The 10707-nt window shown below is 57.1% G+C and overlaps 2 protein-coding genes across 2 annotated transcripts in view; both read right to left on the bottom strand.

The window, feature by feature from the left end:
• Positions 1-2662, bottom strand: part of LOC107213503 (rootletin-like) — a 10414-nt gene extending 7752 nt beyond the window's left edge. Inside the window, exons 1-5 of the mRNA XM_019008729.2 lie at positions 1566-2662; positions 648-827; positions 485-568; positions 323-414; positions 3-137 (exon numbers count right to left, since the gene is read on the bottom strand). Coding sequence (XP_018864274.1) covers positions 3-137; positions 323-414; positions 485-568; positions 648-827; positions 1566-1760 — 686 coding nt within the window. The 5' untranslated portion in view covers positions 1761-2662. The remainder of the gene's footprint in view (positions 1-2; positions 138-322; positions 415-484; positions 569-647; positions 828-1565) is intronic.
• Positions 2663-3792: 1130 nt separating this feature from the next.
• NECAP2 (NECAP endocytosis associated 2) lies at positions 3793-8068 on the bottom strand. Its single transcript, XM_015648615.3, has 8 exons — positions 7916-8068; positions 7254-7354; positions 7037-7141; positions 6250-6331; positions 5623-5731; positions 5143-5305; positions 4937-5012; positions 3793-4644 (listed from the first exon to the last, which is right to left on the bottom strand). Exons 1-8 carry the CDS (start codon positions 8011-8013, stop codon positions 4596-4598), a joined length of 783 nt encoding a protein of 260 aa, XP_015504101.1. The 5' UTR covers positions 8014-8068; the 3' UTR covers positions 3793-4595.
• Between the last annotated feature and the right edge of the window lie 2639 nt (positions 8069-10707).

Here is a 10707-nt window from a genome sequence, read left to right as displayed (position 1 = left end):
GCTGCTCCAGCTCGTCCCGGGCCCGTGCCCAGTCGGCCGTGAGCTTCCGAATGTCCTCGCTCAGCGCCGCGTTGGCCACGTTGGCCTGTTCCAGCTGCTCCCGCAGCATCGAGTTCACCTGCACCAGGCTGCTGCTCCTGGGGTCCCGGGGGATCAGCGAGCTCAGCATCCCGGGAATCCTCACATTCCCCCGGGATCCCGGGAATCCTCCCGTTCCCCTGGGATCCCAGGAATCCTCCCATTCCCACCCACCTCTGCTCTTCCTGGGATCCCAGGGGATCACCGAGCTCACCATCCCGGGAATCCTCCCATTCCCACCCACCTCTGCTGCTCCTCCTCCAGCCGGATCAGGGCATTCTCCAGCTCGTTGCTGCTCTCCTCCTCGGGCTGGGAGCCGCTGGCATCCAGCTGGATCTGTGGGAATATCCCCCCGCTGGCCATCACCCCCGTCTGGGGATTTGGGAGCCCCCGAATTCCCTCTCACCGTCAGCCTCTCCTGCTCCAGCTCTGTCGCCTTCTCCAGCAGCTGCTGCTCCACCTCCCCGCATTTCTTCTTGTACTGCAGCACCTGGGGAGGCCCGGGGGGGGGGGTGACACCCACGGGGGGGACCCCAAATTATCCCAGCGCCCCCCCGGGAAGGATTTACCTTGGCTTGGAGCTTCTGCACCAGCTGGGCCTGGCGCTGCTGGCCCTCCTGGTACGCCTGGAGCTTCCTCTTGTAGGCAGCCTGCTCCTCCTCCAGCAGCCGCCGGAGCTCGATGTTGTGCTGGGCCAGGCTCCGGCTCTCGGCTGCTTCCCCCGGCTCCAGCTGCAGGCTCTGCTCCAGCTGGAATCGGGGGGATCCAGGCTGAACCCCCCCGAGCATCCCCCCACATTCCCTCATTGCTCCGTGCACAGGGAGGGGGTGAATTTCAGGGGTGCTCTCAAGGATAACCCAACCTCTAGTGAAGCCCATTCCCGGTTTGGGTGGAGCAGCTGATGGAGAAAAGTTCCTTGGGACAGGAGTGGGAACTTGCCTGGGGATATTTTCCTGATATTTGATTTTTTTTTGTTTAAATAATGAGGTACAAACCGAGGGATTCCTCCAGAACCCCACCAGCCCCTCAGTTTGGAGCCACACTGGGAGCACCGGTTCCCTCCGGAATTCCCGGTTGCCAGGGAAAAGTGCTGGAAAATGGAAGGATTCCCACAGGGGGGTCCTTCCCAAAAAACCAGCGGGACAAACAAAGCAGGGATGGACAAGCCCCGGCAAGCCAGGACCGGTCTGGCCAAATCCCGGCACTGGGACAGCGCAGCTCTCCCACCCCACACTGGGAGCGCCTGGATTTGGGGCTGGAAAGGCAGATTTGGGGGCTGAAAAGGCAAATTTGGAGTTGAAAAGGCAGATTTTGGGGATGCAAAGGCAGATTTGGGGCTGCAAAGGAAGATTTGGGGCTGCAAAGGCAGATTTTGGGGCTGTAAAGGCAGATTTGGGGCTGCAAAGGAAGATTTGGGGATGCAAAGGCAGATTTGGGGGCTGAAAAGGCAGATTTGGGGGCTGAAAAGGCAGATTCAGGAGGCGCACCCGCTCGCTGAGAGCGTTGTATTTGATGGCCAGCTCATCGCGCTCCGCCCGGCTCTGAGCCAGCAGATCCTCCACCCGCGACAGCTCCTGCTGCAGGATCCGGTTCTCCTCCTGCACCGACAGCAGCGAGGCCATGGCCCCTGCGGGGTGGGATGCAGAGAGGAGGGATGGGATCCGGGATCCGGGATCCGGCATCTGGGATCTGGGATGGGATACAGGATCTGGGATCCACGATCTGGGGTCTGGATCTGGGATCTGGGGTCCTGGATCTGGGATCAAGATCCAGGATTTGGGATCCACGATCTGGATCTGGGTTCTGGGTTCTGGGTTCTGGGTTCTGGGTTCTGGGATCTGGATCTGGGATCTGGGATCTGGGATCCAGGACCCAGCCAGGGCATCATCTGCCCCGCGAGCTGCTCTGCTGAGCTCTCCCCGGCTGTAGCAGATGATTTACAGCTGCAGTCATAAAACTGCCACAAATTCACGTTTGTGATCCCAGAACCGCTGTAAATTCACGTTTGGTTCCAGAACTGCAGATTTCCAGTTACAATCACAAAAAATGCTGCAGATCTGTAACTGCAGTCACAAAACTGACACAAAATTTGCATTTCTAATGCCAAAACCTCTGCAAATTCCTATTTGTGATCCCAAAAGCACTGCAGATTTATAGCTGCAATTATAAAACTGGCAGAACTGCTGTGAATTCCTATTTGTGATCCCCAAACTGTTGCAGATCAACATCTGCAACCACAAAAATCACTAAAAGTTTGTTCTTGTGATCTCAAACCTGCTGCAGATTCACAGCTGTGATCCCCAAACCCGCCGTAAATTCGCATTTGAGACCCCAAACCCGCCGTAAATTCACATTTAAGATCCCAAACCCGCCGTAAATTCACATTTAAGATTCCAAACCGCCGCGCTTTTCTATTCGCAGCCTCAGACCCGCCCCCGATTCTCCGCTGGGATCACGGAGCCGCCGCGATCCGCGATTTTTCCATCACAAACCCCCTTTGCCCTCCCAAACCCGCTGCTCAAGTGCCGATCCCGATCCCGATCCCGATCCCATTCCCGGTCCTGATCCCATTCCCGACCCCATTCCCAATCCCGATCCCAATCCCGGTCCCATTCCCGACCCCATCCCGACTCCCCCGGCCGGGGGGGGGACGTGGTGACCCCACCTCAGCATCCCCCGATCCCCGGGCACCCCCTGCCCGCGGTCTCTGCTTCCCAGTCCGGTTTTCCCGGGATCCGGGGCGCTCCGGGCTCGCTGCCGCCCGCGGGAAGCGGATGCGGGGTCGGGATCAGCCCGAAATCCGCGTCCCCTCCCCCGTGGGGGCGGGAGCGGGGACCCTCCTCTTCCTGGAGGTCCCGTCCTCCCCCCGAGCCCCCGCGGACCCACCCGCGGCTCCCGGCGGCGGGAGAGCGAGGAAGAGGAAGGAAAACAGGAACGAGCGCCGGCCCCCGGCGCTGCGGTGGGAGGGGAAGTTCTGGCCGGGCTGGAGCCGCTCTCCGGCGGGCACCGAGCTCCCCGCAGGGCCCGGGCCTTAAACCCCGCGGTCCTTAAGCTCCTTAGCGCCCGGAGCTCGCTCCGGCAGGAAAAGCTCCAGGGTGGAGCGAGCCGGGGTTGCCGAGGGGTGAAGCGGCTTTAACATCCCCGCGATGCGGGGACGGCCCCGGGACCCCGGCTCAGCCCCCCCGCCGGAGCTTTAATTAGCCCCCGGGTAATTGGAGGCTTTCTGCCCCCACCCCGGTAGGGGAAGGTGGGGCTAAATCCCCGAGCCGGGCCCCAAATCGCCGAGAACGGGGGCTGGAGGCGTCGCTGCTCCCGAAACAAGGGATGGAGCCGGTCCCGAGCCGCGCTCCGGGCAGGGCGGGGCTCGCCCGGCCGCGCTCCGCTCGCCCCCCCGGCGGGGAAATTGCCCTTTCTCCCCCGGAGAGCCGGGATTACCCGGGCCAGCAGAGGGGATTGAGGATTTACCGTGCCTTGGACGCCTCCAGCCAGGCAGGGACTGACTCCAATTCCACCCCCCGGCGTCCCAAAACTCCTCCTTTTCCCCTCATTTCTCCTCCAACCTTCCCCTCCCGGCGTCCTTCCCAACAGAAACCACTGCTAAGCAACAGGTTCTGTTGTGCTCCGTGTCCAATCCCATCCCCTCGGCACCGGCAAGGAATGGGAATCTCAAAAGCCCCGAGCTCGCCCAGGGGAGGGAAAAAACCAAAATTCCAGTCTGGCATCAAAAGCATTTTTATTGTTCACTTGGAAGCGTTACATTCTCACCTGGGTTTGCTGCCAGGCCCAGGGGAAAGCTCTGAAAGCAAAATGCCCGTCATCCAGTTGGAAATGGAAAGGAAAATCCAAAGGGTTGGATAAAAATAAGTGGGATTTCGTACTCAGAAAAGCTTTGATATAAATAGGTAAGAAAATATTTATTTGTTTCAAGAGGAATCTCAACCCCAGAGGTGTCCAAGAGCCTGACTCCGTTCTGTCCTTAATAAAATGTCCATGGAAAGGAGTAAAAAATCGTGTCTTCAAAATAGAGGAGGAGTAAAACCAACTTCCCAGAGTAAGAAATGAGGAATTTCAGGATGGAAATGCCAGGATCAGGCTCCTCACATCCCGGTTAAGTGCTCAGAAATAAATCCAGGCGGTGCTTGGCGTCCTGGCAGGGAAAGGTTCGTGTGGATCCGGGAGGACGCTCCTCGCCCAGGGAAGGATTTATCCAGCCCAAAAGCACGAGCAGAAGGCAGAGGAGCCTCTGAGGGGGCTCGGAGCTCTCCCTCCTTATCCAGGAGAGGGAAGGACCTGAGGGATTTCCCCAGAGGAGGAGGAGGAGGCTCCAGCTCTCCCAGGATCCAGGCCCTGCATGTGCAGCGTTTTAAGGCGTGTGGCTGTTTCCTTCCAGCACCAATCCCAGCATTTTGCAGCTGGGCAGGGTTTGAGGGCAGGAGTCCTGAGGCTGCTTCTTTGGTCCTGAAGGAATCCCAAGGATCCCAGCACCCCCGTGGGGGAAAAGCAGATCAAGGTCAGGATCAGAACTGAACCCAGCCTGTGCTCCCCTGAGCCTGGCTGGAAGCCGACCTGGAGAGAGGGAAAAACAGGGATAAAACGGTGTTTGGAAATGCTAAAGGCATCCAGGGAGGAAACTGGGCTGCAAATGGATCACCCAGGACCAGCCCAAAACTCTCCTGGAGCAACAGAGCAACAAGTGCCCGTGGACCAAACTGAGGGAATTGGCAGCACAGAGGCAGAGCCGTTCCCAAACCCCAAAGCTGGGACTGGATGGAGCAGTGCCCCCTCCCCAGCAGGGTTTGCCAGCAAAACCAAGCGGTTTTGGGGCATCCACATCCCCCCAAATCCCCCTCCTGCTCACCCCGAAGCTTTGGCAAAGTCTCCCCAGACATCAGCAGCAGGAGGAGCAGCGGGCTGAGGCCAGGACAACAGGGAGTCTGTCACAAAGTCGGGAGGAGACAAAACAGAACACCAGCAGTGATTTCCCACTCTCATTCCCATTTTGCCCCGTTTCTGCCCGCTCTGATGGGTGCAGCAGCCCCTCAGGAGCTCTGTGGGAGGGCAGACCTGTGATGGGGGTTCCTGGGAGCTGGCTGGGTGTGGAGAACGGAGCTGGCCGCTCCCCAAAACCAGATCTTCCTCCGGGGGGTGGTGGGAGCAAGCTCAGGCCCCCAGGCCCTGCAGGACGTGGCCTGGTGCTCCCTGTCCCTCCTTCTTTTTTCTTCATGTTCTGAAAGGAGAGCAGGAGGTTTGGGTGGGATCCCATTTAAACCCAGAGCATGAAAACCCTGGAAGGCAAATCGTTTTGGGAATAAAATGCTGCTCTGCTGCAGCCCCTCACTGCTGGTGTATCCAAAGGGGTCACAGCAGGGGTGGATTTTACCCCCAGATCCCACAAGCCTGCTTTTGGCAGCAGGAAAATCCCTGCAGGCAGAGTTATCCCGATGGGCTCTGCCCCGAGCCCATGCCCTGGGATTTCGGGGAGGAGCTGCTGCTTCCTGGTGCCACTCGAAGGAAAAGCTGGAATCAGCTGGGAAAGGCCCTCACAGCAATGTTGAGTTTGATGGTTTGTCCCTCCTTAAAGCCCAGATCCAGTTTGGGTCCCTGCTCCAGGTCCTGGGCCTGCCGGGCCAGCTCGCTCTGCTGCCTCACCCACCTGTGGGAATGAAATCCATGGAAAAGGAGAGCTCACAGCCTGCCCAGGCTCCCCCAGACAGATAAATCCTGCTCAGGATCATCCCCTCTGAGCTGTGAGCCGAGACCTCACCTGAGGGAGCAGCCAGGGGATGATTCCCAGAAGTGGCAGCTGGAGCCCCACAGATCCCACAGGCGGCACCACGTCCATCCTTCCCCAAAACCCCAAAATCCCAAAACCCCCAAAACCCCAAACCCCAAACCCCACCATTCCCAGCAGCTGGAGCAGCCCCTCAGGGCAGCCCCTCACAGCTGATACAGGAAGCAGAGGACATAAATTAGGGAATCTGGACTGGGAATTTGGCTTGGGAAGCCCAGTTTGGGACACTGCTGATCACTGATCACTGGAGAGAGGACGAGCTGCGAGTTTCCTCCTCTTCCCACCACACCTGCCCACCCCAGCTCCCACTTCTCCCCCACTCCTGGAGGAGAACTGCCAAAAGCAGAGCCGAGAGGACACAGGGAGAGGCACAAACTCACTTGAAGTGGTCCTGGAGAGCCACGTTGAAGTCAAAGGCATCTCCTCTGTCCACAAAGCCGACCCCGATGAACGCCCGGCGGCCTGGGCAGGAAGGAGGAGTCAGGGCTGGGATGCTCAGCAGAGGAGGAGGAGGAGGAGGAGGGATGGGAGGATGGTCCATCCTGCACATCCCCGTGCCTGGCGCTGCCTCCAGAGGGAGCTGGGACACTGGAGACCGAGCCACGGGACCGGGGATCACAGAATCCCAGCACGGTTTAGGTTGGAAGGACTGTAAATCCCATCCCATCCCACCCCTGCCAGGGTAACACCTTCCACTGCCCCAGGCTGCTCCAAGCCCCGTCCAACCTTGGCCACTTCCAGGGATCCAGGGGCAGCCACAGCTTCTCTGGGCACCTGTGCCAGCCCCTCCCCACCCTCACAGGGAGGAATTCCTTCCCAAAATCCCATCCAGCCCTGCCCTCTGGCACTGGGAGCCATTCCCTGTGTCCTGTCCCTCCATCCATTGTCCCCAATCCCTCTCCAGCTCTTCTTGAGCCCCTTTAGGGACAAGAAGGCCACAATTAAGTCACCCCAGAGCCTTCCCTTCTCTAAAGGCACCTCCAGCTTCAGTACAAACAGCTTTTTAATTAACTGGCAGCAGGGGGATGCTCCCGCAACGCTGAGCAGCCAAACCCAAGTGTTTTTGTTCAGAGCCGTGGGAGGGAGGCAGCTCCTCCCCAAGCAGGGAATATTCCAGCACGGAAATCAGGAGCAGCGAGGGCTCTCAGGGGGCTGTGAGGGACCCACCATTGCCATCCTCAACGCGGATGACAAAATATCTGCTGGAGTCCGTGACACCCTCCACAGCGATCCCGGGGAACTGCTCCACGGGAGCCTGGGCAAAGAGCTCTCCTGGAAAACAGCGAGGGGTAAAACTCCGCGCTGGGTAGCTCTGCGCTGGGGAACTCCACGCTGGGCCCCGCAGCGCTGCTCCCCGCGGAACCCCGGGTTTTTCTCTCCTCACCCGAGCTCTTGTCCTCCAGTTTGATGAAGGCCGTGCTGCCCTTGGCCGTGACTCGCAGGCGGCCGCTCCAGGCCGGCTGCTCCAGCTGCCACTCTGCGGCTCTGCGGGGCACCAAGGGCAGCGTGAGCCCCGCGGAACGGGGCAGCCACGGTGCCATTTGGCATAAATAGCCTCGTTTCAGCCCAAAACAGCCGCTGGCGTGGGGCGGGGAGCGGGCAGGAGCTGCGAGGGAGGTTTCGGTTCCTTTTCCGCGGAGTTTCCACAGCCCGAGTTAGGGACAGGCGGCGCTGGGGACCCCAAAACTCACGGGGGGATGGAAACCCTGGCGTGGGGTGGGGATGGGGGGCACAGAGACCTCCTGAGAGAACCCACGGGGGGCCGGGAGCTCCCACACGAGGGCTGAGACACCCCATGAGGGGCAGCTCTCCATGAGGGGCAGCTCTCCATGAGGGGCAGCTCTTCCACAGGAACCGCGATTTCCCACACAAGGGCTGACACCCCATGAGGGGCAGCTCTCCCAGAGGGAGGCCCAGACCCCAAAGCCTCCCAGGAACCCCCAAAGCCTCATGAGGAGGGGGCTCCCCACAAAGCCCACAGGAAGAGGGCGAGCCCCCCCCAACGCTAGGAGGCGCTGACACCTCGCGGGAGGGCGCGGGCCCCACCTGTAGCCGCGGTTGGAGGCCCGCGGCGGTACCCGGTACACGAGCACCGCCGGCTTCACGCACAGCACCGACTCGTACTCCTCCGGTGCCGCCGCCATCGCGGCCCCGCCGCCGCTCGGGCCGCAGGCTCGATGGTGCCTGGGCCTGGGCGGGGCCCGCCGGAGCCAGAGGCGCTTCCGCACCCATGGCGCCCCCTAGCGGGCGGGAGGACCCTGCGGGAACCGGGCCGAGCCCCGGAATTCACCGCTTTTTATAAATCTGTAACTTTATAAATCAGATACTGGGGTCTGTTATTTCTATTTATTTATATTATAGTGTTATGCGTTAGAGCATTACATGGTCTATAAGATATGTATGATATGTAAAATATATGTGTGTGTGTACATATATATGATACTGGGCTGTATCATATTATATATAATTATTATATATATATGTGTGTACATATATAAATGTGATACTGAGTTGTATCATATTATATATAATTATTATCATATATATGTGTATATATATATAAATATGATACTGGGTTTTATAATATTATATATAATTATTATTATATATATGTGTATATATATAAATATGAACTGGGTTGTATCATATTATATATGATTATTATCATATATATGTGTGTATATATATATATGATACTGGGCTGTATAATATTATATATAATTATTATTATATATATGTGTGTATATATATATATAAATGTGATACTGGGTTGTGTAATATATATATAATTATCTCTATATTACAATATATATAATATAGATAATATATAATAGTTTATTATTACTATATTAATGTTTCTATATTTTATATTAATACGATGTGTTTACATTATGGATACTATAAGTAAATAGTTAAAAACCATCAGAATTCCAGTAAAAAACCCCATCAGCTCCAGTGGGAGCTGCCAGGGCTTCTGGAATTGTCACCCCAAGATTGTCCAGCACCTTCTCTGGATGTTGGGGAACACAACATCCAGCGGGGAGCCCAGCGTGGAGCAAGAGAACAATCAGATTTAATTAATTGAATTAATTGGTTCTCCTCCAGGGAGGGGCAGCGCTCACATCCACATTTGGGATCCACATCTCCCCTCGGAGCACCGCCCTTCCCACCCTCCTCAGACCTCTCAAGCACCCTAAAAACGGGTTAAAATCCCCTGATATCGGTTAAAACCAGCACAATTACGGGCAAAAGCTCCCAGATTTTACCTTCCTGGTGGATTTTTACACCCCAAAACCACCCCTGACCCACAGGGGGATAAAAGGAGAGAGCCGTAACACCGTGAAAAGTTTAAAGACATTTATTTAAAATACAATTTATAAAACGTTTTCTTTCCAGCGCACGTGGTTTTTTTTGTTTTTTTGGGGGGCGGGGGGGGTTGGAAACACGCGGTTTCATCCTCCCCCTCCTCGGGATGAAGGCGCTTCCCACAGGAACACCGCCGAGCCCTGCCCGCGGGCGGGATGTGTCCTGGCACCGGGATGCGGCAGGAACGGCCGGGAGAAGGAGATTTTCCAGTGCTGGAAAAGGGGGATTTCGGTGCCGGACGCGGAGGAGGCAGAGATGTGGCCACACCAGAAATCCGGTGGATTTTGGGGAGGTTTTTTGGCTATTCGATGCTAGTTGTAGGAATAATTAAGGAAAGGCGCAGTGACTACGGTTATTGCTGACGTCCTTCTCCCTCCCGCTCCCTCCCGGAGCTCATCCCGGCCCCCGGGCTGAGCGGGTGGATGAGATCCCCCAAAAGTCAGCGGGATCCCAGGGGGGATCCCTGGGGAATCCCAGCCCACCCCAAAGCAGCTCAGGAAGGTTCAGGCGGATCTCTTGGATACACAGGTAGTTTCCGTTCTCCCGTTTCTGTGGGATTTCAGCCGCGTTTCCGCACGGGGCTTTCCGTGCACAGCAAGATTGGCTCGTTCCCCCTTGAAGAATCCGACAGGAACCACCAGGAATTCCAGGTTCTGGCCGCTCCAGGAAGAGCATTTAGTGTTCATCCAATCCCTTGATATCGAGTGATCCTCGGCTCCGTCCCTGGGGAGCAGCAGCCTCCCCGTCCTCTTCCCGGGAGCCGGGGCAGGACCATCCCTTCCCCGGGACACCGAGGGATCGTCCAGGCTTTCTCCAAGGCTGCTCTGCTTCCCGGTTCTGCCGTTCCAGGAGAGCTCGTGCTGTCCGTGCGCCGCCGGGGCCGGGCCCTCGGGATATCCCACTGCCCGGTGGCACGGCTGGAGCGGCGCCGGAGCCTCTCCTACTCCTCCTCCTCCTCCTCCTCCTCACATCTCCCAGTTCTTCACTGCCCAGCCCTCCGTGGCAGGACAGCAGGCATTTTCACAGGGTCCCTCTGCATTCCCTCCTCCCCACGTACAAGAGAACCCAAAAAGATGTATTTTAAGCTTTTCCTCAAAGCCAGCAGGGAGTCGGAGCCGAGCTTTAACAGGAGCGAGACGTGAACTGGGTGCAGTTCCGAGGTACCTGGGGGGATCCAGGAGTTCGCTTCCATGGCAGTGGAAATGGAGAAGGAGAGCGTGAGTTTGCCCTCCCCAAGCCATCACATTCATGGAAATCCATTGGAATTCCCTCCGGAACACTCAGCTACCTCTCTGGATTCAAACAAACGGCTCAAACCCTTCCCATGCACTCTGCCGATCCAAGATACAGAAAACAAACAGAAAACCAAATGAAAGAACCTAAAATCCTTGCAAACAGAACTCATTCTGGAAGTGATGAGGACAACATGCGTGGCTGGGGAGGCTTCCCATCTTATTTTTTTTTTTTTTTTT

The sequence above is a fragment of the Parus major genome, chromosome 21, assembly GCF_001522545.3.
Source record: "Parus major isolate Abel chromosome 21, Parus_major1.1, whole genome shotgun sequence".
Lineage (NCBI taxonomy): Eukaryota > Metazoa > Chordata > Aves > Passeriformes > Paridae > Parus > Parus major.
The sequence above is the reverse complement of the archived record's forward strand: the minus strand, read 5'-3'. Positions and strand labels throughout refer to the sequence as shown.